Source organism: Notamacropus eugenii, chromosome 5 (genome assembly GCF_028372415.1).
Source record: "Notamacropus eugenii isolate mMacEug1 chromosome 5, mMacEug1.pri_v2, whole genome shotgun sequence".
NCBI classification, from domain to species: domain Eukaryota; kingdom Metazoa; phylum Chordata; class Mammalia; order Diprotodontia; family Macropodidae; genus Notamacropus; species Notamacropus eugenii.
In genome coordinates, this window is record NC_092876.1 from 246,195,924 (window position 1) to 246,220,930 (window position 25,007).

General features: G+C 36.3%; 1 protein-coding gene and 1 pseudogene across 6 annotated transcripts in view; one reads left to right on the plus strand and one right to left on the minus strand.

The window, feature by feature from the left end:
* The window catches only part of ITPRID2 (ITPR interacting domain containing 2), a 103,426-nt gene extending 83,401 nt beyond the window's left edge, over positions 1 to 20,025 (plus strand). For 3 of the 6 annotated variants that reach the window (XM_072612556.1, XM_072612555.1, XM_072612557.1), the window contains 8 exons: positions 834 to 2,030; positions 3,199 to 3,279; positions 3,396 to 3,523; positions 3,904 to 4,054; positions 7,061 to 7,126; positions 7,781 to 8,242; positions 17,624 to 17,747; positions 18,837 to 20,025. In XM_072612556.1, coding sequence (XP_072468657.1) covers positions 834 to 2,030; positions 3,199 to 3,279; positions 3,396 to 3,523; positions 3,904 to 4,054; positions 7,061 to 7,126; positions 7,781 to 8,242; positions 17,624 to 17,728 — 2,190 coding nt within the window. In that variant the 3' untranslated portion in view covers positions 17,729 to 17,747; positions 18,837 to 20,025. The remainder of the gene's footprint in view (positions 1 to 833; positions 2,031 to 3,198; positions 3,280 to 3,395; positions 3,524 to 3,903; positions 4,055 to 7,060; positions 7,127 to 7,780; positions 8,243 to 17,623; positions 17,748 to 18,836) is intronic. The other 3 variants (XM_072612559.1, XM_072612558.1, XM_072612560.1) reach the window with 3 other exon arrangements.
* A 3,431-nt stretch (positions 20,026 to 23,456) lies between these two features.
* On the minus strand, positions 23,457 to 24,170 carry LOC140507820 (proteasome subunit beta type-7-like; annotated as a pseudogene).
* Between the last annotated feature and the right edge of the window lie 837 nt (positions 24,171 to 25,007).

Consider the following 25,007-nt stretch of genomic DNA (forward strand, 5'->3'; position numbering starts at 1 on the left):
AAAGAAAAATACAGTATAGTTTGTTTTGGATATGTTGAATGATAAATCGAAGACATCCCAGTAGAAATGTCTAGTTGGTAGTATACGAAGTTCAGAAGGAAAACTAGGACTATATATACAGATCTGTGAATCAGTCCTCTACATAGAGTAATCTTGCATATATACTGTAAAGTGACTTTTGCTTTTTTAAAATCTTTTTTCATATCAGAATCTCTTTCTTAGTAATGAGTTTTATTAATCTCTTTAATATTGAAATTCCTTTTTCTTGTTTAAAGTTGCTGTTTTGAGTTAATTCAAACACTAGTGCAGTTACATAATTTCTCAGAACATAGTGCTTTTGCATTTTGATTAGCTGTTTCTTCATTATATATTGCAAAATCTTTATAACTTTAATTTTAAGTTTCAGACATTTCCTTCAAATGAAATAAAAGAACAAGATAGTTGCTGCTCTCACATTCTAATAGTGGGAGACAATACATCTAGAACAGTTCAGGTATGCTTCAAGTGGAAGCCTCAGGGGTCCTTTCTTCCACTGTCAAATTGTGATTGTATAATTTGTTAAAACTACATCTGGAAGTTACCTTGGAGATCATCCAGTTGACTTTCACAGTTTAGAGCTGAGGAAGCTAAAGATTAAGAGTTAGAAGGACTTTTCATGATTGGTAGAGTCAACATTTGACCCCAGGTCTTCTGGTTTCAAATCCAGTATTTTTGCTACTAGATCACATTGCCCTGTTCTAATACATTAGTAGTGTCAATATAAAAATCCCCTGTCAGTCAGTGATTATATTTTGTATTCCTCAGCATCTACTCTGCTTATATTTCCTTCCCAGGTTCATGAACCTCTGCAAGCAATGGGAAGCAGTGCTGATAGCTGTGACAGTGAGACAACAGTTACATCACTTGGTGAAGACCTTGTAACACCACCTGCAAAAGATCAGCCTTACTTTAATGACTCTGAGGAAGAATCTCTCATACATCTCCCAGAAGTAAAAGAGAAGATAGCAACAACTGTCGAAAAGAGAAAGATAGATAATAAGAACCTCCTGATATGTGAGAATGTACAGAGTAAAGGAAGTGAACAGGTTGCCCCTGATCAAGGAAGTCTTGTTACTGAAAGTGAAGATGATTTACCTTCAAGAGAGACACTTGCCTTACCGCGGGCCCCAAGTACTGAAAGTGATGTAGATAAAAGTAATGACTATGAATTTACCCAATATACAACACACCACATTCTTAAATCATTGGCTTCTATTGAGGGCAAATGTGATCATCTGAGCTCTGAAAAAACTATTGACTCTCCTTCTTCAATTGATAGAGTTAATGTGGCTTTACAGAGGGCTCAAATGAAAGTCTGTAATCTCTCTAATCCGAGAGTAGGGCGTAGCCTGATAAAATCCAAAGATTTGTTAAAACAAAAGTACCTATTTTCAAAGTCTGGGTATCCCCTAAGAAGATCTCAGTCTTTACCTACCACCTTACTAAGTCCTGTAACAGTTGTGTCTTCTGTAAATGTCCGATTATCTCCAGGAAAAGAGACTAGGTGTAGTCCACCTTCCTTCACCTTTAAATATACACCTGAAGAGGAACAAGAATTAGAAAATGAGGCAGTTGAACAAGATAGCCATTCTCTAGTTAAATCTACACTCTTCATCTCTCCATCTGTGAAAAAAGAAACTTCACAGTGTGAGATCAACAAGTTGATGGAGGAATCAAATCATAATAGGACTTGTAACCATTTATATGTCCCAGCCCCAGTCTCACAGTCCACCTGTTCACTTCATTCTGTCCACTCTGACTGGCAAGAAAGGCCTCTGTGTGAACACATGAGAACACTTAGTACTCACAGTGTCCCAAACATGTCAGGTACTTCTTGTTGTGCCATAGGCCCTTCTTTGGGTTGTCCATACTCACACAGACCTAGTAACTATTCTTATCGTTCATGTTCGGTGAATCCTCCTTCTGCCATTGAAATGCAGTTGCGGAGAGTGCTACATGATATCAGAAATTCACTGCAGAATCTTTCTCAGGTAAAGAAAAGTTTCTTTCAAATTTGAATTTTCAAAAATTTGTTGTCTTAGATCTTATTTATATTTATCAAATAGCATTTACAAAATATTGAAAATGCAATATATGCTCAACTATACAAGAATGTATTGATAATTCAGCATGTTTATTTAGTACCTACTACATGCCAGACACTGTACTGAAAAAGAAAAGAAAAAAGCCAGTGGCCTCAAAGATCTCACTTTATTTTGGGTAGAAATAAAATTTGCACAGACACATGCAAAGTAATTTCAGGGAGGAGTACTAGCTACTTGGGGGATCAGGAAAGGCCTCTTGTATGAGGTGCCACTTCAGCTGTGTTTTGAGGGAATTATGAATTCTAAGAGACATGGGTAGTAGAAGACAGCCTGAATAAAGGCAGAGTTCCAGAACTGTTGTATATGAAAACTATGATGTATATTTATTGGAATGTAGGGTGGATGAGGGAGAGTCATGTGAAATCAGTCCAGATAGATATCCGGAGCTAGATTGTGAAGGACTTTCAATGTGAAACGGAGAGTTGATGTTTTATAATAGAAGCAGTAGGAAGCGATTGAGGTTTCATAGTCAGAGGAGTGACATGGTCAGATCTGTGCTTTAGGAAAGTCACCTTTGTGTAGAACATGGATTAGAAGGGTATGAGACTAGAGACAGTTATAATATTTCAGGCAACAGGTGATGTGGGATATTATTGATTGTCCTTAAAAAGAGACTAGAAGGATGGATAGCCACTGTCTCAAGATGACATTTTTCTCGTTTGTAAAATGGGAGTATAAATATTGTATTTGCCAAACTCAAGAGTTGTATTGAGTAAAGTGCTTTGTAATTAGCTAAGTGGTATGTAAATGGAAACCATGATTAATCCCTAATTTTTTCTGTGATTTTGAGTGAGTTACATGTTTGAAAGATTTTAGTTTTGTTATTAAGTCAACTACCTCTTAGCTCCTGTTTAAAAATTTAATTTTAAATTAATTTAAAAATTTATTTGCTATACCAAAACAAAATAAGAATAAGGTAAATTGTGTAGATTTTAGACTTTTGCCTTTATTTATAGTCCCTTAGAGATATTTTAAACTATTAGGAAATTGAGCAGTTGGAATTTTGAATTTCATAAATTCTCATAAAATTCATAAATTCTCTTACTTTGTGTAGTATCCAGTGATGAGAGGACATGATCTTGCTGCTGCCGCCCCATATTCTACTCAGAGATCATCTATTCTACCTCTTTATGAAGTGAGTTTATGAGTTTAAATTATTCTGAGTTCTTAAAAATATGTATGTTTTATATAGTTTGGAAGTGAAATATTATTTCAAAGCCAAAATATTACAGCAAAACAGTTTTATTTCAGAATACTTTTCAGGAATTACAAGTAATGAGGCGAAGTCTGAATTTGTTCAGAACTCAAATGATGGACTTAGAACTGGCAATGTTGCGTCAACAAACCATGGTTTACCATCATATGACTGAAGAAGAGAGGTAAAAAAACCTATATTGTCTTCTTTTAATCATTTAATTAGACTTCTTGTAAAAATAATTGCCAAAATTATGTAACCTGTTTGATTATTTTGCTTAGCAAGCTATATTTTATGTCCTGGGTGAAATGGAGAATGGCAAAAGACTAAAAGTGTCTATGTTTTATATTAGGTATCTTTTTGTTTCATTTTGTTGCATGTAAACTTTTGAGGTTTTATTGAGAAAGTGAGGAAAGCATTTAGGTTTTCCTAACCACATTCCTTGTAGAATTTAGAATTTTTAGAATCCACCGTTAGCTCTTTCTTATTGTTGTCTGTCTACTGTTTTCATAACTCTGAAACCTACCTTTCATTCGTGCTTTTCCATATAATTAAAAATGTTAGATATGAAGTTGATCAACTTCAGAGTTTGAGGAATTCAGTCAGAATGGAACTTCAGGAATTAGAACTGCAGCTGGAAGAACGTTTACTTGGTCTGGAAGAACAGCTTCGTACTTTGCATGTCACTTCACCTTATCGTTCTTCAACACTCATGGTATGTATAACAAAGTGATTAGCTGTATGTCTCCAAATGAATTTTTTTCTTGTTTGTATGGGAGGGAATTTCATCACATATTTCAGAGTAAATAATGAATTAAGCTGAAATAAGTTTTTTTGATAGTAGAAGAGACCTATGTTATTCTTAGGTGATATTTGCGGTAGTTCTTATTAGAGTATAGGCAGTCAGAAGATCTCAAAGTTTAGTTGATGTAAAAGCTTCCTTTGTTCTATTTTTTAAAAATGTTATTTATGTTTAACATTCTTTTTAAAATTGTGAATTCTAAATTCTCTCCCTCCTTTCCACCACTCACCTGCTCACTGAGAAGGCAAGCAGTATATCAGTTATACATGAGAAATCATGCAAAACATATTTCCATATCACAAAAAAACTGAGAAAAATAAAGTGATAAAATTATACTTCAGTTTACATCAGAGTTCATTAGTTTTCTCTCTGGAGGTGAATAGCATTTTTTATCATGAGTTCTTTGGAAACTTCTTGGATTATTGTATTGATCATAGGAGCCAAACTTTTCACAGCTAATTATTCTTACAACTATGCATGATGATCTCCCAGTTCTTCTTACTTCGCTTTGCATCAATTCATTTTTTTCTGAAACTACCCTCCTCATAGTTTCTTAGAGCATAGTAAGAGCTCTATCTAATCATATGCCACAGCTTGTTCAGACATTCCTCAATTGATGAGTATCCCTTCAATTTCCAATTTTTTGGCCACCACAAAAAGATCTACTATAAATATTTTTGTATATATAAGTCCTTGTTCTTCAGTATCTTCAGGGTTCAGACCTAGTAGTGATATTGCTGGGTCAAAGGGCACACACAGTTTTATTGCCCTTAGGGCATAGTTATAAATTATTTTTCAGAATGTTTGGACTAGTTCACAGCTCCACCAACAGTAGTGTATCCATTTTCTCTCACCCTCTCCCATATTTGTCATTTCTGATAACTGTGAGGTACTACCTCAGAGTGGTTTCAAGTTGCATTTCTCTAAGCAATAGTGATATAGAGTACTTTTTCATGACTGTAGATACCTTTGGTTTCTTCTTCTGAAAACTACCAGTTCATATTTTTTGACCATTTATCATTTGGGGAATAGCTCTTGTTTTTGTACATTTAACTCAATTCCCTGTACGTTTGAGAAATGAGAGACCTTTATCCGAGAAACTTGATGTAAAAATTTTTGATATGACTTCATTATCTGTGGTACTTTTTTTGTAAAATATAATTTCCCTGATTATCTCATTTAATTAGGTCTCTTTTTGCTTTTGCTTTGTCTGAGATCATGATTGCTACTGCTGCCTTTTTTAATTCAAGTAAAGCGTAATAAATTCTGCTCCAGCACTTTATTTTAACTCTGTGTATATCTTTCTGTTTCAGATGTATCTCTTGCAAACAACATATTGTTGGATTCTGGTTTCTAATCCGTTCTACTATCTGCTTCCATTTTAATGTGAGCTCATGCCATTCACAGTTATGCTTACCAACTGTGTATTTCCTTCTGTCCTATTGTTTATCCCTCTGTTTTTATCATGACCCTCCACAGATGTCTAGTTTGCTTCTGACTATTGCTTCTTTTAATCCTCCCTTTTTTCATTCCCCTCTTCTTCTAGTTCTCTTATCCCATTTCCCTTTTATTTCCGTATTGGGCAATAAATTTCTTTACCTAACTGAGGTGGTGTGTTCCAGGGAGAGATATGGTCACTGTTCTCTTGGTCTTTACTCAGGAAGGGTCCTTACTCTCCTACAAGTCTTGATTTTTCTCTCTTGCCTTGGAGCTGAGATCAGGGCTCTTGCTCCCTTATGACTGACCACAAACACTCCCTTCTGCCCTGGAACTATGACCCAGAAGTGTGTATGAGCAGTAGAGTAGTCAGTTGGCACTAGCTGTACCTAATACCAGCGCAGGATTCCCTGTAATCTCTTCCCCTTACAATCTCTTAATTCAGAACTCCCAAAGCTATTATTGATCCTGGCTTTGCTGCCTCCAAGACCCACTGCTTCAGGCAATGCCTTCTGTACTCTGGGCAAGCCCACACACTGATGTCACAGACCTGCCAACCTCTTAAATTGTGTTACCCTGATCTTTTGGCTCTGCCACTCTAAAATTTGATTTGAGGTGGTATTTTAAAGTTATTTGGAAGGGAGACTTCACCTGGGTTGCTGCCTGTAATCTGCCATCTTAGTTCTGCCTTTCTATTTTATTCAAACAATGTCAGAATGAAGAGTACTAGGCAGGAATGGTAGTATTAAGTGAAAAGTCAAGATGTAACTTTAGAAATGACAAGATAAACTCTTGTATCTAAGTTCTTTTTCTTTCATATAACATTGACTATTTTACTAGTATTAATCTTGTTTTGCTTTTCATCATTTTGCAAGTGTTCTAGACTCCAGTCAGTTGAGGTTTTAGTTGAACAATTTCAAAAGGAATGCACAAATAAGAGAGCTGTAAAAAAAATGGACTTTTATTTTCTTACAGCTTCTACCTTGTATATTTCTGAGTATCCTTCTTATAAAATTTGAGTCTTTATAGTTTGCCCCTTTCCAGCATCCATAATGTACCTAGGTGTATTTTTCTAAAATAAATAGCTTTTCATTATGAGTATATTACTTTAACTAGCAATGTATTAAAACTTAAGTAGAGGAGAAGGATATATGGTTAGAACCATTAATGTATTTTATGTAAATCTCCCAATACCTATAAATTGATTTTTTGGTTCACTTTTAAGTTGGTTTAAAGTGATAGCAACATTACTTTGAGAAGTTATGTGCACGTCTGTGACAAAATAGAATCATAATAGTTATGTAATAGTTGTATTTTGATAACAGCTGTTAAATAAAAGCCATTCCTATTAAATAAATTCTATGAAAGTTGAAAATGACTTGTGTCGTATACCTAGGCTTCTCCACATAGTACCCAGCCAGTAACTTTTAGTACTGTATAGGAATATTTGAAATTTAAATTTTTTTTTTTTTACTCTTCTAGGGAATGTATGGAAGTAGAAGTGCTGATAACTTGTCATGCCCTTCTCCATTGAATGTAATGGAACCAGTAAGACTTTCTGCTTTTAAATCATTGGGGAAGGGAATGATACAAGATGATGGCATTTCATAAACAGACCCTATTTAGTGTAGATGTAATATGTTAAACTGTGTAGAATTTAGGTAAGTTAGAAAATTGCCTGAATTACAAATTTGACATTCTAGAAGTCTTGTATAGCTTTGGCTCTTTTAGCAAACTATTTAGTTAACCATAGTGATTTCTCTTTATGGCCCAAAGAATAAAATGCATCATCAAAAGTGCCTAACATACCTTTTAAGGAATTTATATTTTCAGGCTCGGTACTATATCTTTTAACAGTAATAAAATCCAGAAAGTTATCGAGTCCCTGAATCATATTTTGACTTTTCTTTTGAAGTTCTTTAAACTACTTGAAATTCCTTTGTGTAGAGGAAGCATTTTTAATAATCAGTTTTCAACAGTTAGATTTCAGGATGCCTTTATTATAACAGTAAAATTAAAATAAACATTGCATTTCATTGTTCATTTTTAATATATATGTCATAGTTTGCAAAGTATTTAAATTTTACTGTTTTTTTTTTTAATATTAAAGCACTTTCTGGGAGTTTGTTCCTTTAGGTTGGGAATCATTGTTTTCTTTTCCCTCAAGGAGAGAATACAATAACTCATTTTCTGATTTTCTAGGTCACTGAACTGATGCAAGAGCAGTCATATTTGAAGTCTGAATTGGGGCTAGGGCTCGGAGAACTGGGTTTTGAAATTCCTCCTGCAGAAAGTTCAGAATCTGTTTTCTCTCAAGCCACATCAGATTCATCATCTGTGTGTTCTGGTCCCTCTCGTGCAAATAGAAGAGCTGGAGTAGTCTCTACTGACTCAGTTGGCAAGGCCAAGACCCATTTGCCAAGCAAGAAGGTATTTCGAGCTTCTGTGGCCTTAACACCAACTGCTCCTTCTAGAATGGGCTCAGTGCAGACCCCTCCAGTTCCTGAAAATTCTGAGGAAATTGGAGTAGTTGAGGAAGCTGTAGAGTCTGTGGAACCTAAATATGAAATGGAACAAAAACTTGAAAATATGCCATTGCTGCCAACTTCTGAGGAAAGTCAGAAAAATGTGGAACATGATGAATTACAGCAAGTCATACGGGAGGTGAGTAAAGTACATTTTAATTGCTTTAAATGGGTGACTTGTAAGGGTTAGAAATTTTATTTAGACTTAACTCACTGATATAAGAAATACTCATGACTTCCTATAATTGATGGAATTTTTAGATCTTTTAGCCATGTTGTATACGCAATAAGTGATCCTTCATTCATCTACTAAGTGGTTTCCTATTGCCTCTTGGATCAAATATAAACTCCTCTGACTTTTAAAGCCTTTACAGCTTGGTGCCAACCTGTCTTCCAAGAACTGTTTTACATTATTTCCCTTGCTTCATGCTGTGGGCTAGACAAGTTGCTTTTCTTACTATTCCTTACACGACTCTATTTCCTGTCTCTATGCCTTTGCACTTACTTTTCTGTATTCCTTGAATGTACTGCCACCTTCCCTCCACTTCTTAGAATCTTTTGTGTCCTTGAAGACTCATCTTAAGCTTTCCCAGATTCCCATCTGTTCTCCCATAATTCCCCCAAACTCCTGTGTTCTATCCCCTAATAGAATGCAACCTTCTTGAGGACAAGAGCTTTTTAATTTTTTTATCTTTTACCCCCCACTAGCTAGTACAGTGCTTGGCATGTATTTGGAACTTAACAAATGTTTGTTCGTTGATTCGTATCTGTTAAGCCAAATCCGTAATGGCAAAGAAGGTCATGAGATTTGAAAGTTCAATATAGTATGGTTCCAGGGATAAATTTCCCAGTACAATGTTTAAGTTTGTGGACTGATGTTAAGAGGAAAACTACTTTTCTTTGTGTATTTCTCCATTTATAAGAGTAGATCATCATAATTTTTTTTTACTTCTGTAATTTGAAATAACATTAAAAAAAGGTATATATGTGTGTATATATATTGTGTATATGTATATACTTAATACACACATATTTATATATATGTATATTTACATATATATGTACACACACACACACACACACACATACACACACACACACACACACACACACACACACACACACACACACACACACACACACACACACACACACACACACACACACACCCCCATAGTAAGGGATGGAAAGAATCGGTGCTATTTAGTTTATTTTTGCAAGTGGGAAGTGGTGTAGGGAAACTTTAAAACCTAACAACTGAATAACAGTAGAGGAAAGAAATGTGAATAGTATGATGTTTGGATTATGTTTTGGATTTAATCCAAAAAATTGTATCAAATTTGGGCTCATATTGGAAAGGGAATTTTGTTAGCTGGGAAGAGTCACGAAATTTAATGTATTTTTGACAGTGTAGTTAGTAGAACTGTAGGAGTGGATATCACTTAACAAAAGAAGGAAGCATCTCTGAAGACAGACAACTGCTCTGATGGCTTCAGTCCTTGTTTGATATATTGTTCATCTTTGCAATCCACCATTTTCCTTTTTTGCCCAGCAGAGATTATACTTCAAAATCTGTAAGGCACTAAGAGCTTGGATTCTTCCCCATTGCTTGGAAAAAAGATTCACAAAGTCTCAGGGTTGACAGCCCATACCTGTACAAAATTTCTAAGGTCTATCCTTCACTTTGAAGACCTATTATGAGAGCAAAATCCATTATCAAGAGGTAGTCCATTACAGTTTTGGGTAGCTCTCACTGTCAAGAATTTTTTTCACTAAATCCAATCTAAATCTGCCTCTTATTTCTAGGTTGTTCACTGTGTCTGGAAAGATCAAGTCTAATCCCTCTTCCACATTACATCCCTTCATATAAAGAGATAGTTTTCATGTCCTCTTTGAACTCTTCAGGCTGAACATCTCCATTTCCTTCAACTAATTCTTATGCATTGTTCTTCTAGTTGGTCAGTCTTCTGTGTCCTTTCCAATTCACCCCTATGTAGCTGTCCCAATGTACCTATCTGACCATGTTCCTCCATAAGAACTGTTCAGTGTCTTCTTCCCATAATCTGGCATGTAAGAACATATGCAGTATGATATTTATCTGCTTCATAGCCATGTTTCATACTGCCTTCCATTCATATTATTCCATCCAGATGTTCCATTCACATTGGACTGCTTGATATTCCTGGAACCTATTATTCAGTTTCTTTCTTATGCGTTCATATAATCTCATTCCTAATGCATTCATCACAATCTTAACTTCCTACCTAGATTCAATTCTTCCCTCATCTTTTGCTGTCTGAATCCTTGCCTTCTTTCAAACCTTAACTCAAGTGCCACCTTCCTTACCAGGAGGGCAAGAAACCTTTCTGATCCTCTTATTCAGTTTTCCTTCTGGAAGGAAAATGAGGATGGGGAGCAGGGTGGTAGAAGGTGAGTCTTGGAGTCAGGAATACCATATGTTTATCAACTTCTCTCCATACGTGACCAGGTCAAATCACTTAACCTCCCAGTGCCCTAGGAAAATCTCTAAAATAACTACAGGTAGCTTGCTACTCTGCATTGGTGAAGGGAGTTTCAACACTTGACGTTCCCTACACTAATGAAATCACAGATCTTTAGCAATGACAAAAAACAAGAACAAGAAATAAATCAATAAAAGCTACTTATCTTTATATATTACGTATCTCCCCTTCTAATCCCTGTTAAAAATAAAAGTTTTTGAGGACAAAGATTGTTTTTCGTTTTGTCCTTGTATTCCTATACCTTTCTCAGAGTTGTCTAATAAATGTTTAAAGTGAATTGAATCACTTATGCGTAGACCAGATTTTGGGAAGGAGAAATGCTGATGTTACATGCATTACTTTAGTAGAAGTCAGTGTTAGGGACAACACTTAAAGCGCAGTATTCCTCTTTAACCGCTTTCTTGATAGCCTTGTTCAGTCTCTAGACCTTTATGTGATTTAAATTTTATCCTTTTCTGTTGTTTTATGTGACCTTATGTTGTGAAGGAAGAAGGTAGACTGCCTTAGGATGTGTTTGGGTGGATTATAATGTACGTGAGCAACGGCCTATAACGGTTTACTGCTATTAAAAAATACAAAGCCGCTTACCGGAATAGCTGAATGTGTTCCCACAGAAACTAATTCAACAATGTTAAATGTCAAGTGCTGAACAAGTCGCTGCGTTGTTTTGTGAGGATTCTTCTTTGCCTCATTGAAATGCTGATGCTTTGGTTTATTGCTTTTAAGTTTTTTTTAAACATCGCCTCTGCCAATATGATTTTAAATATCAGGTGTTTTACTTAGCTTTATTGTAATTTCTTTGTGATATGAAAAAGGCAACTTTTTCCCATGGAAAGTTTGTTGAAATTGAATGATCCATAATTATGAGGTTTTTTTTCTCTTCAAATCCATCTTGACAGTATTCTGGCCTGCAATTTAGTTATGGATTTCAGTCTTAGTGGATAGATGTGTTTATACATACCAGATTTCTTCTAAAATAGATTTTACTGTCTCTCCCAGGAATCAGATACTCTTCTCTTCCCCCCCCCCCCCCTTTTAGGGGAGTTCACTGATGCCTAAGTAGAGAACACTAGATTATTCTAAACACCATAGGGTGTAAGGTTTATAGAGACACTTCCATATGAACTTATCACTTGCAACACTGAACTGTGTCTCTCTGTGTTTACATTACCTTTTCCATCACTTCAATAAATTGAGTGTTATCCTTTATTAACTTGATGTATTCCAATAACAACAGTATCCTATCTTTCACTCCTGGATCCTAGTGCTCATTTTTTCCTCTATTGCCACTATTCCTCAGTCCTCCATTCCATTTCTTAGTATATGTTCATCCTTCGTTGCCAAAGAAGACCATGCCATCAGAGAAATAATGACATGACTTGCACTTGACTTTGTTTTGAGTGAGGGAGGTTCTGTGCAGGTCACCAGCCTCACTTCTCCTCCAGGGCCATCTGAATCCACTGACCAGGTATTCATCAGGATGACTGGAGATGACCCAGGGTGAGGGAATTGGATTTAAGTGACTTGCCCAAGGTCACACAGCTAGTGAGTGTCAAGTGTCTGAGGTGAGATTTGAACTTAGGTCCTCCTGACTCCTGCACTGGTGCTCTATCTACTGCACCATCTAGCTGCCCTATTCCATTTCTTACTACCTCGTTGAATGCTTTGTTATCCAGATTATCCGAGTAAATCCCCTTTTCTCTACTTCTTTTGTGTGGAACACCATCTTCTTCCAGTTTATCCGAGTAGGTGTGTCCTTTTCCCCTTTTTTATTTCTTTTGATAATGCCTCATTTAACCCTTTTGTTGTGAGGAAACACTCTAATATCCTAACCCTAGTTCTTACCTCTTCCTTTCATCCTCTTGCTGTAACTGAAATATGATTCTTCAAAATTATGTGCCTTGCCCTTTTCCCATGGAAGCCTCTCTTCCCACTCCCTCCAGTTCAGTGGGTAAAGTGATGAGATCACATCCTTGCTTGTCAATATTTCTAGGCCATTTACCCTCTATCTTTTTTGCAGCTTGAGAGAAAATCTGTACCACTCTGTTATTAGCTACTTTTGACTACTCACAATTCACGTACTTTAGCATTTGACTTAGTCTTTCTTTTTACCTTGTATTCTGGTTTCCTTTCCACACTGCCCTATGGTCCCTACATTTACTTGATTTGTTAGCTCCTTAAGGACAGGGATCATGTGTTACTTAATATAGTGATATACTCTACAGAATCTGTTACCATGCTCTGTACATAGCTATGAAAAAAATGGTATTCTCAGGATTAGTCCATTGTAGCAGTACCATTACTGACTAAACATTGTTTATTTCATGATCTTTCATTAGAATATTCCAAATACTTTGGAGGGGGGAAGGAAAAGGGGGATGTCTAGCCTTTTTAGCTCATTGGTAAAGGAAATTCAGGGTGAGTAACAACCTCTTTCTACCAGTGCAAATCAGCAACTGTTTTGCAGTGTATTTGAGAACTATCTGGAGTATTGAGAATGTAATGACTTGCTCAGGGTCACACAGCTATTATATGTGTCAGAGGGAAGACTTGAGCTTCAGTTATATGCATGGTATCTTATCCATTAGAATGTAATGAGAGAGAACAAGAACCATTTTTAAAAAGTTTTTTCTTTCAGTTTTCAGTGCTTAGAGTCATAGTGTTCTGGCATGATTGGTTAATTGCTGACTTTGAGGCCTTCTAGTTATCAATGTACTTATACAGTCTCTCTTTAGAAACTGTCTCAATAATAACCCTCATAATATTACCTTTCCTAATGGAATAACTAAAACATCAAATAAGTTAGAAATTTCAGCATTGTCATGTAGGACAAGAGTAACTGTGGAAGAAGTTTTAAAAAAGGTTTCCACTTTATTTCATTCTCTTGTTTATCTCTTTGAATTCTTCAAAAACTCACTTTTCACTACTTCCTTTTAATTCATTGATCAAGCATTTTAAACTGTTCTGTAGGGTGTTAGAGTTATCCTTTCTCATTTCTGGGAGTGTAGTTGTTAATTCCAGTATTATTCCTTTCCTCTAGAGGTTTTTTCTTACTCTTTTTTAAGTCTGTAGTGTTTATTATATTTGGGCTTCTTTTTAAAATGTATCCCCATATAGAACTAGGAGGGTGTAGGGTTTACTGGAAGCACTCAGGAAGTGCTTGTTGATTGACTAGTAAAATGTTCATCAAAATTGAAAACTGGCAAAGGGTATAAATGGCTTGGCATTGAGAGTGGCATAGAGCCAGTTTACGTAGAAACTTTAATTACTGATATTTTCCTTGTTTATATCTTGTAGCTAAGTAAAGAATTCTGGGCTTTACAGTAGTTACATCTAATATTGATTCGTTAAAAAAAATTAATTCTTTTGCAAGGAGAATCCCAGGTGGGATGATGAGGAGTAGGACATGACTGGAACAACTGAATAACAAGAACAGCTGAGATACACTAGTAAAAATGTTCATAATGATTGAAATAACAGCGTTTATATAGTGCTTCATGGTTTATGAAACTCTTCACAAATATATCTCACAACAGTCCTAGAGGGCAGGTGCTCTTACTATCCCCATTTTACAGATGTGGAAATGGAGGCAGGTAGAGGTTGGATGATTTGTCCAGGGTCACAGGGCTGGTGAGTGTCTGCAGCACAGTTTGAACTCGGCCCTTTCTGACTCCAGATGTATTACTCTGTCTAGTTTACCATCTAGCTGTAATAGAATAGTATGTGAAACCTTGAAAAATTCTTGTCACAAGAATTTGGATATGTTTTAGTGTAATGTGTTGCAGTTGATTATTTCTTCTGTTAACTTTACCAGCAGTAATTAGTAGGTTTTGCTGAGTTTATGTAATATAGTTCCACTTGACATGATAGAAATAGATGAAATACCATTTCTGGGTGTTCTTCAATTAGATTGTATTCAGGATGTACTTAGGAACATTTTAGGAAATGGATAGAGCTAACAGGAAAGCATAGAAAGGAGAATTTTTGAAAGCTAGTGGAGAGTGTCTTAAGTGCTAATTTGGGAAGGCATTATCAGTTTATTTTAGGAAGTCCACATTTAAACCTTTTTACAAGGGGCCTATTTGGAGGGGATGTGAAGAAGGGGTTTGATGAGCCATACTCAGTGGCTGACCATCTGAAGAAGGAAACACTGATAGAATTGCTAATTTTCTTAGGTGGACTGTACACCTACCAAGAATAAAATAGCATCTCTGTGGTACCCTGAAGGGAAAAAAAAGGAAAAATGTGGAAATTGTACTAAAATGAATTGTCTAGAAATTTATCTCTGATGTTTTTAGATATTATTAAGAGTATGCAAGGGAGTTTTCCAATGAAATACACTAAACAACAATTTCTTCCTTTAAAAAGATAGATGGTAAATTACAGTAAATGAATATTCCTTTTAGGTGCTTTATTTTCATTAGGAACCAATATTACATTTATGTCATTTTGCTACTAATGGTGTTTATTTATCAGATTTGTTATTTTATTTATGTAGCTATGAACATTTTAAACTATAAAGGGACAGAAGATAAGAAAAATATGAAAATAGATTTATTCTTTTAATTTATTTTTCATGGTCATGTTGTATCCTGAGAAAAGCTATTGAGATTCACTTAAAAAAAAAAAGGTGATGTTATAGTGTATCCTTTTCTTTCTGTAAGTTCATGGTTTTGCAAAATAATCTACTGTTTTTGTTCTAGGTTTTTTATTAGGCTGATTTGATGTCACTACATTTAAGTTCAATTATATAAGCATGTATTATCACCTACTGTGATTTCTACAAGTCAGTCGCTGTCCTCCAGGAACTCAGATTCTTCCAGGTGAAAAAACATGCGTACTAGTAAATACAAAATGATTTCAGTGAGGGAGGCAGCACCAACTCGGCCCATCAGCTCAGGCCTTTTGTAGGAGGAGGTGTCTGGAGCTGAGCCTTGAGAGACAAGAATCCAAGAAGCAAAGGTCAAGAGAAGGTATTCTAGCTGTGGGGACAGTTGTGCAGAGGCACAGAGATAGGAGATAGAATGTAGATAGGTAGACCAATTTGACCTGGAAAAGTAAGCTGGAGCCAGGTTGAGAAGAGCATTAAATGCCAAACGAAAGAGTTCATATTTTAATTTTGTAGCAAATAGGAAGCCACTGAAACTTCTTGAACAAGGCAATGACCCCTTCCTTTAGGAACATCAATTTGGCAGCTGTGTGGAGAGTGGATTGGAGAGGAAAAGAGGCTAGAGGCAGGGAAACTAATATGCTGGTGCAAAATGTAATGGAGGCCCGAATTTTGTGGTACAGGTAGAAGTGAGTGGTTGAGAAAGGTCATTTCACTTCTCTGAGCCTCAGATTTCTCATTTGTAACGTAAGGGGGCTGGACTAGATGACATCAAAGATCCTTTCCAAATAGACATTTGTGATCCTTTGTTGTGGAGGGGACAGGACTTGAAAAGAGAACTGAGAATGAAGAACGAAAGATAATAACAGGATTTTGAATCTGAGTGACTGGAAGACTAGGGAGTGCCCTAGGTTGAGAAATAGAAAATTTTGGTAAAGTAGTCAATTTAGAGGAAAACATAATTAGGTCTCTTGGACATAAAAAGTTTAAGATGCTAGTGGGACATTTATGTGAAAATGTGCCCGATAGTCACTGCCACTCAGAAGAGAGATCAGGATTAGCTTTGTAGATTTGAAAACACACATGGGGCTGATGAACTCACTAAAAGAGAGTATAGGAAGAGGACAGAGCTCAGGGCTGCCCCTGCTGAGAGGTGATGTTTGAGGGCAGTCCAGGGTGGATGATCCAGCATGAGAGAATTCTAAGGATTTGTGAATGCATTTTGCACAGTTCCTGCTACACAATAGGTTCTCATTACGTGGTTTTTTTCCCCTTCCTTTCCCTTAAGAAGATAAATAGGAGAGAACAGTGTCAGGAAAGCTCTGAAAGGCAAGGTTATCCAGCAGAGAGAAGGTGGTAGTCAGAAATGTCAATGTTTCAGAGGTCTGTCCAGAAGGGTTGGGATTAGTGAAGATATGGGATTTTACATTTGAGATCATTAGTAAGAAAGAGCAGTTTCTGCCCAATGGTGGAGTCAGAAGCCATATGCACTGAAAAATGTTTGGAGATAAGGCAGATGCAATGAATGTAGACACATCTTTTCCTAAGAGTTTGTATGTGAAAGGGAGAAAGAATAATAAGGGGTAGCAGGGTCAGATTTTTTTTTTTTTAGGATGGATAAGGTCTAAGCAAATTCTCTAGGCAACAGGAAGATAGAGAATATAGAAAGAAAAAGACAAGTTCTCAAAAGGAGGTAGGATAAAGGGCCCAAGTAGAGGGGCCTGGCCTTCATAAGGCAGATTGCAGATATGAGATTTAGAATGGGAGAGCCAAGTGCAGAGAGGGAACTCATAAAGGATTGCCTCTATTTTCTCAGTAAAATATTAAGAAGAGGTCCTTTGCTAAGAGGGAGGGAATGATGTCAGTGGCATAAGAAAAAATTTGGAATAGACTTTGGTGTGGGAGAATGCCCTAGAGAGTCAGTCAGATTCTGGGATGGGTTACCTTTTTAAAAGTTGGGTGAGATTCCAGCTGTAACTTGAATCTTTCAGGGCCTTTAAATCTTCATGAGATCTCCTATATATAAAAAAGTGAATAAAAAAATCTTACTCAAAAAATAGAAATTCTTGATATTTTGTCTATCCTTTGTTACTTTTTAACAGTTTCAAATGAAATTTCATGTGAAAAGAATTTGTTCTATTTACTAATAAATACTAGATAAAATACGTCTGTAATTCAAAATTTGTATCAGTGATCTTATCCAATGTGTTTGTGTTTCATGTTGGTTTCTCATATATTCTGTGAAGAAACTCTGCATTTTGTGCTTTGTACAATATTTAACAAGCTGTAATGATTAAATGCATGTTAAATATAATTCCTAATCTTTGTAGGGTATTTAAAAATTGAATTGTCTTTAATCTTTCCCACATCCTTTTTTTTCTCATTTTAGATTAAAGAATCTATTGCTGGGGAAATCAGGCGTGAAATTGTCAGTGGACTTTTAGCAGCAGTATCTTCTTCAAGTAGGACTACTAATTCTAGACAAGCTAAATAGCCATAAATGGGTATTACAGGTAAGTCTTCTAAAGTTGCTACATAGTCCTCGATCCTAATTAAAGCACTGGAAAGCAGCTACTATTTTCATAGTAAGTGAGACATTTAGTAGGAAATTTTTTTTTCTTCTTATCTAGCAGTAACAGGTAATGGAAATTGCCTGGAAGTCTTTGCAAAACAACTATAATAATGGAACTAGCCAGACTCTTTTGTTGTATTGACTTGTTGCTTGAAGTCAATGGGCTCTGATAGAGTGGTATGGTAATTGTATGTGCTATAATAGGATTTGAATTCTGAAGGTTTTCTGGAGAATCAAACATAAATACATTTTGAACATCTTTTTTCAGTTACAGGTTTCTTCTTAGAGCCCTGTCTTGTGCATTTATATCCAGACATAGCTGAATTTGTCAAAAAATATTTTGTTTCACAAACAAATATGGACTTTTAATAGTTTATTGATAAACACATATATTTTTTCACTATAATGTTGACAGTGTAGAAAAATATGACACTAGCAAATTTGGCTCCTTCACCCCTACCTTCCTCCAATATGCACATATACTATATGGAGGGAATGTGATAAAAGACAGATCATAGGATGGTTGGTAAGAGTGCTGGGCTTGGAAGCAGCAAGCTCTCTTTTCATATCCCATCTCTTATACTTACTAACTTGTGATCCTGGATACATTTTTAATCTCTATGTGCCTCAGGCAATTCACTAGGCTTTAGCTACTAAATCATAGAAATCAGGGGCAATTTAAAATGTACAGAAGTGATGGGTTCTCATACATCTTTCATGTAACGCTTATGAAAAGTTTTTCTAATGACAGCATGAAAAATTTTTAGTAACATAGAAAATTAAAGAGATTACTATTTTGACAAATATAAATGTGGTGGTTATATATTTAGATGAAGTATAGATCATATTTTATTTTTAGAAAGCATATCATAGTAATAAAGTGATAATTATTTATAGATATTTAAATTCTTGAGCTCATAGTAATATCACTAGAAAGGAATATTTTTCCCTGTGGTTAATGATTTTTAAGTATTAATATTTGAGAGAAATAGTAATATTCTCTCTTTCCCTCCTCCTTTTCCCCCCAAAGGTTAATGTGGACCAGATTAACTATGGACTTTTGGAATTATGATGGTGTACACTGGTGGAGGTGTCAAGTTATCTTTTACTTGTACTTCAGGAGACACTATTGCTGCTGAGATGGGCTACTGTATACAATGTACAATGTTTATTTCTTCTGTGCATATCTTTTATTTTTTTAACCATACATAGAAATTTAGGCACTTTGTAGAATTTATGGCTTTTCTAAACTATCAAGACTCTGGCAATTTAAAAAAAAACCCTAATATTTATTTGTATGTCTATTTTCCATTCGTTTCCCTGTGTAGAATTATATTTTCAAACTTGAAGACTTCCAGACTTAACAGACATATAAATAACATATTTCTTTTGTCTAGCTTCTTAAAACACTGACCTCTGTGAGGTATTTACTGTGCAATAACTGATTCATTTCTGAGAGCTTGAAACAACCAATGATTTTTTTCCACTGCTGTTACTTATTGCCACTCCCAAGAAGAAGAAAATATTCTTTTGTAAAAATTGCTATGAATTCTTGGAGAAGTTACCAGTAACAGTGTGTTTAGAATTAATGAAATAACCTAAAACTACTTAAAGTTCTTACACTGTAAGCCTTATCTCTGCACAAAACAATTAAACCTAATTTTATCATGCTTACATAGTATTCTTTTTTTAAAATATGCCTTATTTTAAACACTATGCATTTTTGCATTGGCCATAGTATTGTATTATATTAAGAAAAGTTTCCTTTTCTTTGTCTCAGACAGAATTAATCAATGTCAAAATAATGGAACTCGTGACATGAAATAGATAGAAATGGATGGAGAAACAGTTTTGTGGAAAAATGAAAGTAAATTTAGATTTTTTTCTGCCCCACAAATGATTTTATTTCCGTTTTTATCATTGAAACATGTTCCAGTGTGGGGGGGGGGGGGGAGAAATAAAAGGGGCTACTGTTTGGTTTTGTATGTGGTCAAATAGAGGTGTAAAGTAGCATGTGAATATTAGTTGGAATTCTCCTGTGTTTATAACTTCCAACTTCTATTAAATTTTTTGAGTTTAAATTCTTAGTAAAAAAATAGCTAATGTAATAATATTCTTTTAAAAAAGTATATCTAAAAGGTTTATAAATGTTTGGATTATCACACAGGCTGATTTCTTTAAAAAAAATATTAAAACAATAAAGTATTTATTTTGCCTAATTTTTTGTTATTTGTTTTGCTAAAACTACAGCTCTGCGACTTTAGGTTGGTTATGAGGGGTAATTTTCTGACTAGATATACATAATTTACTCTTTAGCAATGCAGGAGAATATTTTTTAAAGCAAAGTTTAGGAAGAGACCACCCTGGAGGGAGCACCACACACTGTCAGATTTCTTTAGGCTCACCCAGCTCTTCTGTGTCTGATGATTACCATCTGAGCCTAAAAATATTCTTCCTTTAGAATGCTATTATCACAGCTAGAGAGAAACATTCAAAGTTTAATTCTTTTTTAGGTTGTTCAACCTCTCAATTATTGATTCTAACACATGCCAACAATTCACAATGTAAACTTTTTTCCTTTTTGTTTTATTGATATTTCTTTTCACATCATAGTCTTTTCTGAGTATATCCTCTCTTATAATAAAGGAAAGTATCAAAGTTAATTGACAAAATAACCTTGTATTATAGAGTATATGCCATTCTGCACCCATGGTTCTACAATGTAAATTTATGTACCTTACTAATAATAATGATAGAATCCTATGAAAGCGCTTAAATGCTTAATTTTTAATATCTATTTCTCTCAAACCTACACACAGATAAATATGCATGGATCAGTGATAGAAAATAAGGGGGAAAAAACCAGTTCAAAGAATATTCAGGCCTATCTAGTGGTCAGTTCTATACAAATCATTTTTTTCCTCAAGAATTTATTTCATTAAATAGTAATGGAATTGAGGTTTCCCCACCACACTTTAGAACTTTCTAATAGATATTTTTTATTGCTCTACTGCTCAGTACCAGGTAATATGTACGTGTTTCAGGGGCTGCTTAAAAGTTCAAGGTGTGATTGGTGCCTTAAGGTAGTTTATAGTCTTTGGAGAGTCAGTATATGTGTACAGAAAAAAAAAGTAGCACTATGAAGCAGTGTATAAGGGCTAAGTGACATGGCCTAGGCAAAGCTGTAGGAGTTGGAGAGAAGGATTATTTTGTCTAGAGGTGGTTGGGTAGGGTTTTGCTAACGATGTGAGATTCACTTGGGATAGAATAGATTAAATAAAGCATTTATTATGAATTTATTTTGTGTCTGGCACTGTGCTAAATTTTGGAAATACAAATATAAAATCCCTGTTCTCTAGGAGATTAAATTGTAAGAGGGGGAAGATTGGGGAGGGTAGACAGTGTAGAAGGCAGCGAGACAAAGTGAACTGAGTTAGAAGTGTGGATTTTTCTGCCAGTGAAGGTTCTGGAGTTGAACCCACAAATGTTGCCTGGAGGAAGGCAGCAAGACAGAAGGTGTCTCAGACATGAGAAGGCTACTGGGAAAGAGGTAGAAAAGTAATCTGCAGAGTCAGGAGATAAGCCAGAAAAGTGTTAAAAGATAAGTTTGATGGAGTCAGACAGCAGCAAGGAATTCATTTTTAACAGAGGATATAAAGATAGGAAAGTGTAAAGTGTAGTTTTGGAGACAGGTAATCCAATGTGTATGAAGCAAGAGGTGGTGTTTGGTTTACAGGGGTGATCTGATTAGAGTGCTGGGGCTAAATTGTGGAAAGCCTTGAATGTCAGGTTAAGAAACTTTAATCCTGTAGACATTAGGGAGCCATTCAGAGTTTTGGGGGAAACAGGGAAAGGTGGCATCAACATGATTTCCAAAAGATTAGTCTGATGATGTGTAGGAGAGATTGGATACAGAGAGACTGAGGATAGGGTGATAAATTAGGAGACTTTAGTAGTAGTTGATTTTTTAGGTGATAAAAGTCCAGGTACTAGAAATGAGGATGGAATGAAATCGATAGAAGAATGGGTTAGGGTTAGATGGGAAAGAAAGATTTGGTGACTGACTAGATATGAGGAACAAGGTAGAGGAGGAGTCTTCCCTCTTCCTCACAAAAGTGGGGGAATAAAGCCACAGGTCTCAGGTATGTGGCTGGAACATATTTCCAGGAGAAGCACACCTAGTTAATTCAGCTGTAGGAACCAGAGTAATCCCTGTTACACATATAAAGAAAGGAGCTTTTGAATTATAATGACATTCAAAATCCACAGTTATATATGAATAGTCATGTAAATTAGATTCCCTCATTTCTCATACCACTATACCTTATTATTTAATGTGGAATATATTATTGAGTCGCTTTTCAGTTGTGCCCAACTCTTTGCGACCCCGTTTAGGGTTTTCTTGGCAAGGATATCAGAGTACTTTGCTGTTTCCTTCTTCAGGCAATCTTACAGATGAGGAAATCAAGGCAAAGAGTGTTAAGTGACTTGCCCAGGGACACAACCAGTAAGTATATGAAGCTAGATTTGAACTCAGGGAATGTAGTGTTTGTGTATTTATAATACCCTAGATAGAGGTCACCAATAATGAAGAAACATTTTCTTAGGTGCCAGGAACATAACATAAGTTAAGCATTGAGAATACAAACCAAAAACAGAAGAAAACTAAAGACTCTCCTTATCATTTGATTGAGAGATGACATACCAGTATAAGCAAAGAGCTGGCCTTGAAGTCGGGATGACCTGGATGCAAGTCCTGCCACTGACACATTCTGCTCGTGTAGTTAGATGGAATAGTGAGTGACTAGAGAGCTGGACTGAGAGTTTGGAAGACTCATGTTCAAATCCCAACTCAGTGCCTGCTATGTGACCTTGGACAAGGTATTTAACCTTTGTCTGCCTCAGTTTTCCCACTGGTAAAATAGGAGTAATAATATTACCTGTCTCACAGGATTCTTGTGAAGATCAAATGAAGCAAGGTAAAGAGCTTGGCAAAACTTAGTGTGTTATAAATGCTGCCTATTATTGTGTGAGTGACTCCAGGCAAGACAGTCAGTCTGACCTGGATAGATTATAGATTCTCCCAACTCCAAAGGATTCTGACTGAGCCCATGAGGACTTGGGTTCCCCTTCCTGTCAGTAATGATAATCTCTAATGCAAGAAATTCCATTTTCTGCCAGTTGACCCACACATAGAAACTCAAGAACTCCTGACATCTCAAACTCAAAAGGGTGGCCACCAAGACTAGGGCCACCAAGTAAAAGGGAAATAAAAAAGTTCAAAGCCAAAGACTCCTCTAGGCCTGGGCATCTGCTTTAGACACTTGACACTCTCTAGCTGTGTGACCTTGGGAAAGTCATTTAACCCCAATTACCTCATCCTGGGTCATCTTCAGTCATCTTGATGAATATCTGATCACTGGATTCAGATGGCTCTGGAAGAGAAGTGAGGCTGGTGACCTGCACAGCCCTCCCTCACTCAAAACAAAGTCAAGTGCAAATCATGTCATCATTTCTCTGATGGCATGGTCTTCTTTGGCAACAAAGAACGAACACACATTTGTTTATTAGTGATGAGTTTGTCTTTTGTAAGATAATCTAGAGGCAACCCCAAACCTTCTAATTCAACAGAATTAATGAGCAAGCCCTTTTAGAAAGTATCTATTGTCTGTACTGTTTCATCCAGCACTTCCATTTCCAGGGAAGTTACTTTCTCAGTAATAGTTGTCCCTTTCTTACACTTGTACCTGCCAAAAATACTTCCCTTCTTGTTGGGAATATCAAATGGAGGGAGGAAGTCCAACTTGTCTTGCTGATAACACAGAGTTCTATGTTGCTCCCATATTCCAAGTCATTGAAGATTCCAGCTAGTTTAAATGTATCCTCAAATACTGACATTGCTGCCAGAGACCCAGTATGCATTGTGACATAAGGCAGTTTATCACTTCATCCATGAGGATAGACACTGTAGAGGTGAGATGCAGGGAACATCTACTCCTCCTAAAACCAAGGTTACATCAATGTAACCTTGAAACCCAAAAAGCATCTGTTTAAGCATTTGATTAGCTGTAGCAGCTCTGGGTAGACATCTCATAGAATGGGAATGGGGCTCCAAGTTGGAAGAGATCAGCTGAGTTGTCATGTCAGTGTGTGCCACAGTCCTGGTACTACCAAAATAGATATTAGGAGATAAAAAATTATTTTTGTGTTTTTCTTTCTTTCCTTTTAGCAAGGAGGCATAGGTCAATGATAACATAGGTGAGCTTAGCAAATGAGTGACAAAAGTGGCATTGGCACATAGGTGACATAGGTGACAAGTGGCACCTTGGTGACATGGGTGACCAAAGTTGTACATTGGTGACATGGGTGACCAGAATGGCACCTTGGTAATATGGGTGACCAAGCCTTGATGACACAGGTAACCAAAGTGGATTTGGCAGATAGGTGACATAGGTGGCATTGGAAGTTATATGAAATAAAAGACATTACAAACATTTGACATGGGTGCCATTAGCAGCTCGGTGTTGTAAGGCCAGCAACAACAGCCATAGACCAAGAGCTGCTCCCATGGAAGCAGGATTAAGACAAACAGAGCAAACTACTTATCTTTTAGGAGTGAGGAGTTGGGGGGGGGGGAGATGTCACTGATAAGTCACCTGTATCATCAAGGTGCCACTGTCACCTATGTCACCAGTGTGACACAGTCTCACCAAGGTTTCCCTGGTGCCACCGAGGTGTTCCCATTCTTTCTCCAAGCCTGGTGCTCTATCCACTCTGCCACATAGCTGCTCCTTGTAACATTAATTTAAGAGTTCAAGATCTTTCCCACCTATTGATGTGCCTGCCCGTTAAGGGAATCTTGATTAGGGGAGTCCCATACCTTTTGTTAATTTCTAATGCACTGGTTCTCAAGGGTTGTGATGCCCTCTGTCTCTGAAAAGTGTTGTCAATACTCTGAGGTAAGGTTTTACTTTGGGGCTTACTCGTTGAAAGTGTTTGTTTGGCCAGAAGAGACTCTAGTCACCAGCTAAGGAGCCCCTTTGAAAACCCAGATGTTGGCGCTTCACTCTCTGATAATCATGTATGTATGGTCACACAGTTGGATCTGTCCATCTGTGATGTATGCATTGCTCAGTCAGACTCTTGGAAACCCTGTCTGTTGGTTGACCTTTGTTTCTCTGTATTTTCTCTGAAGTTCAGG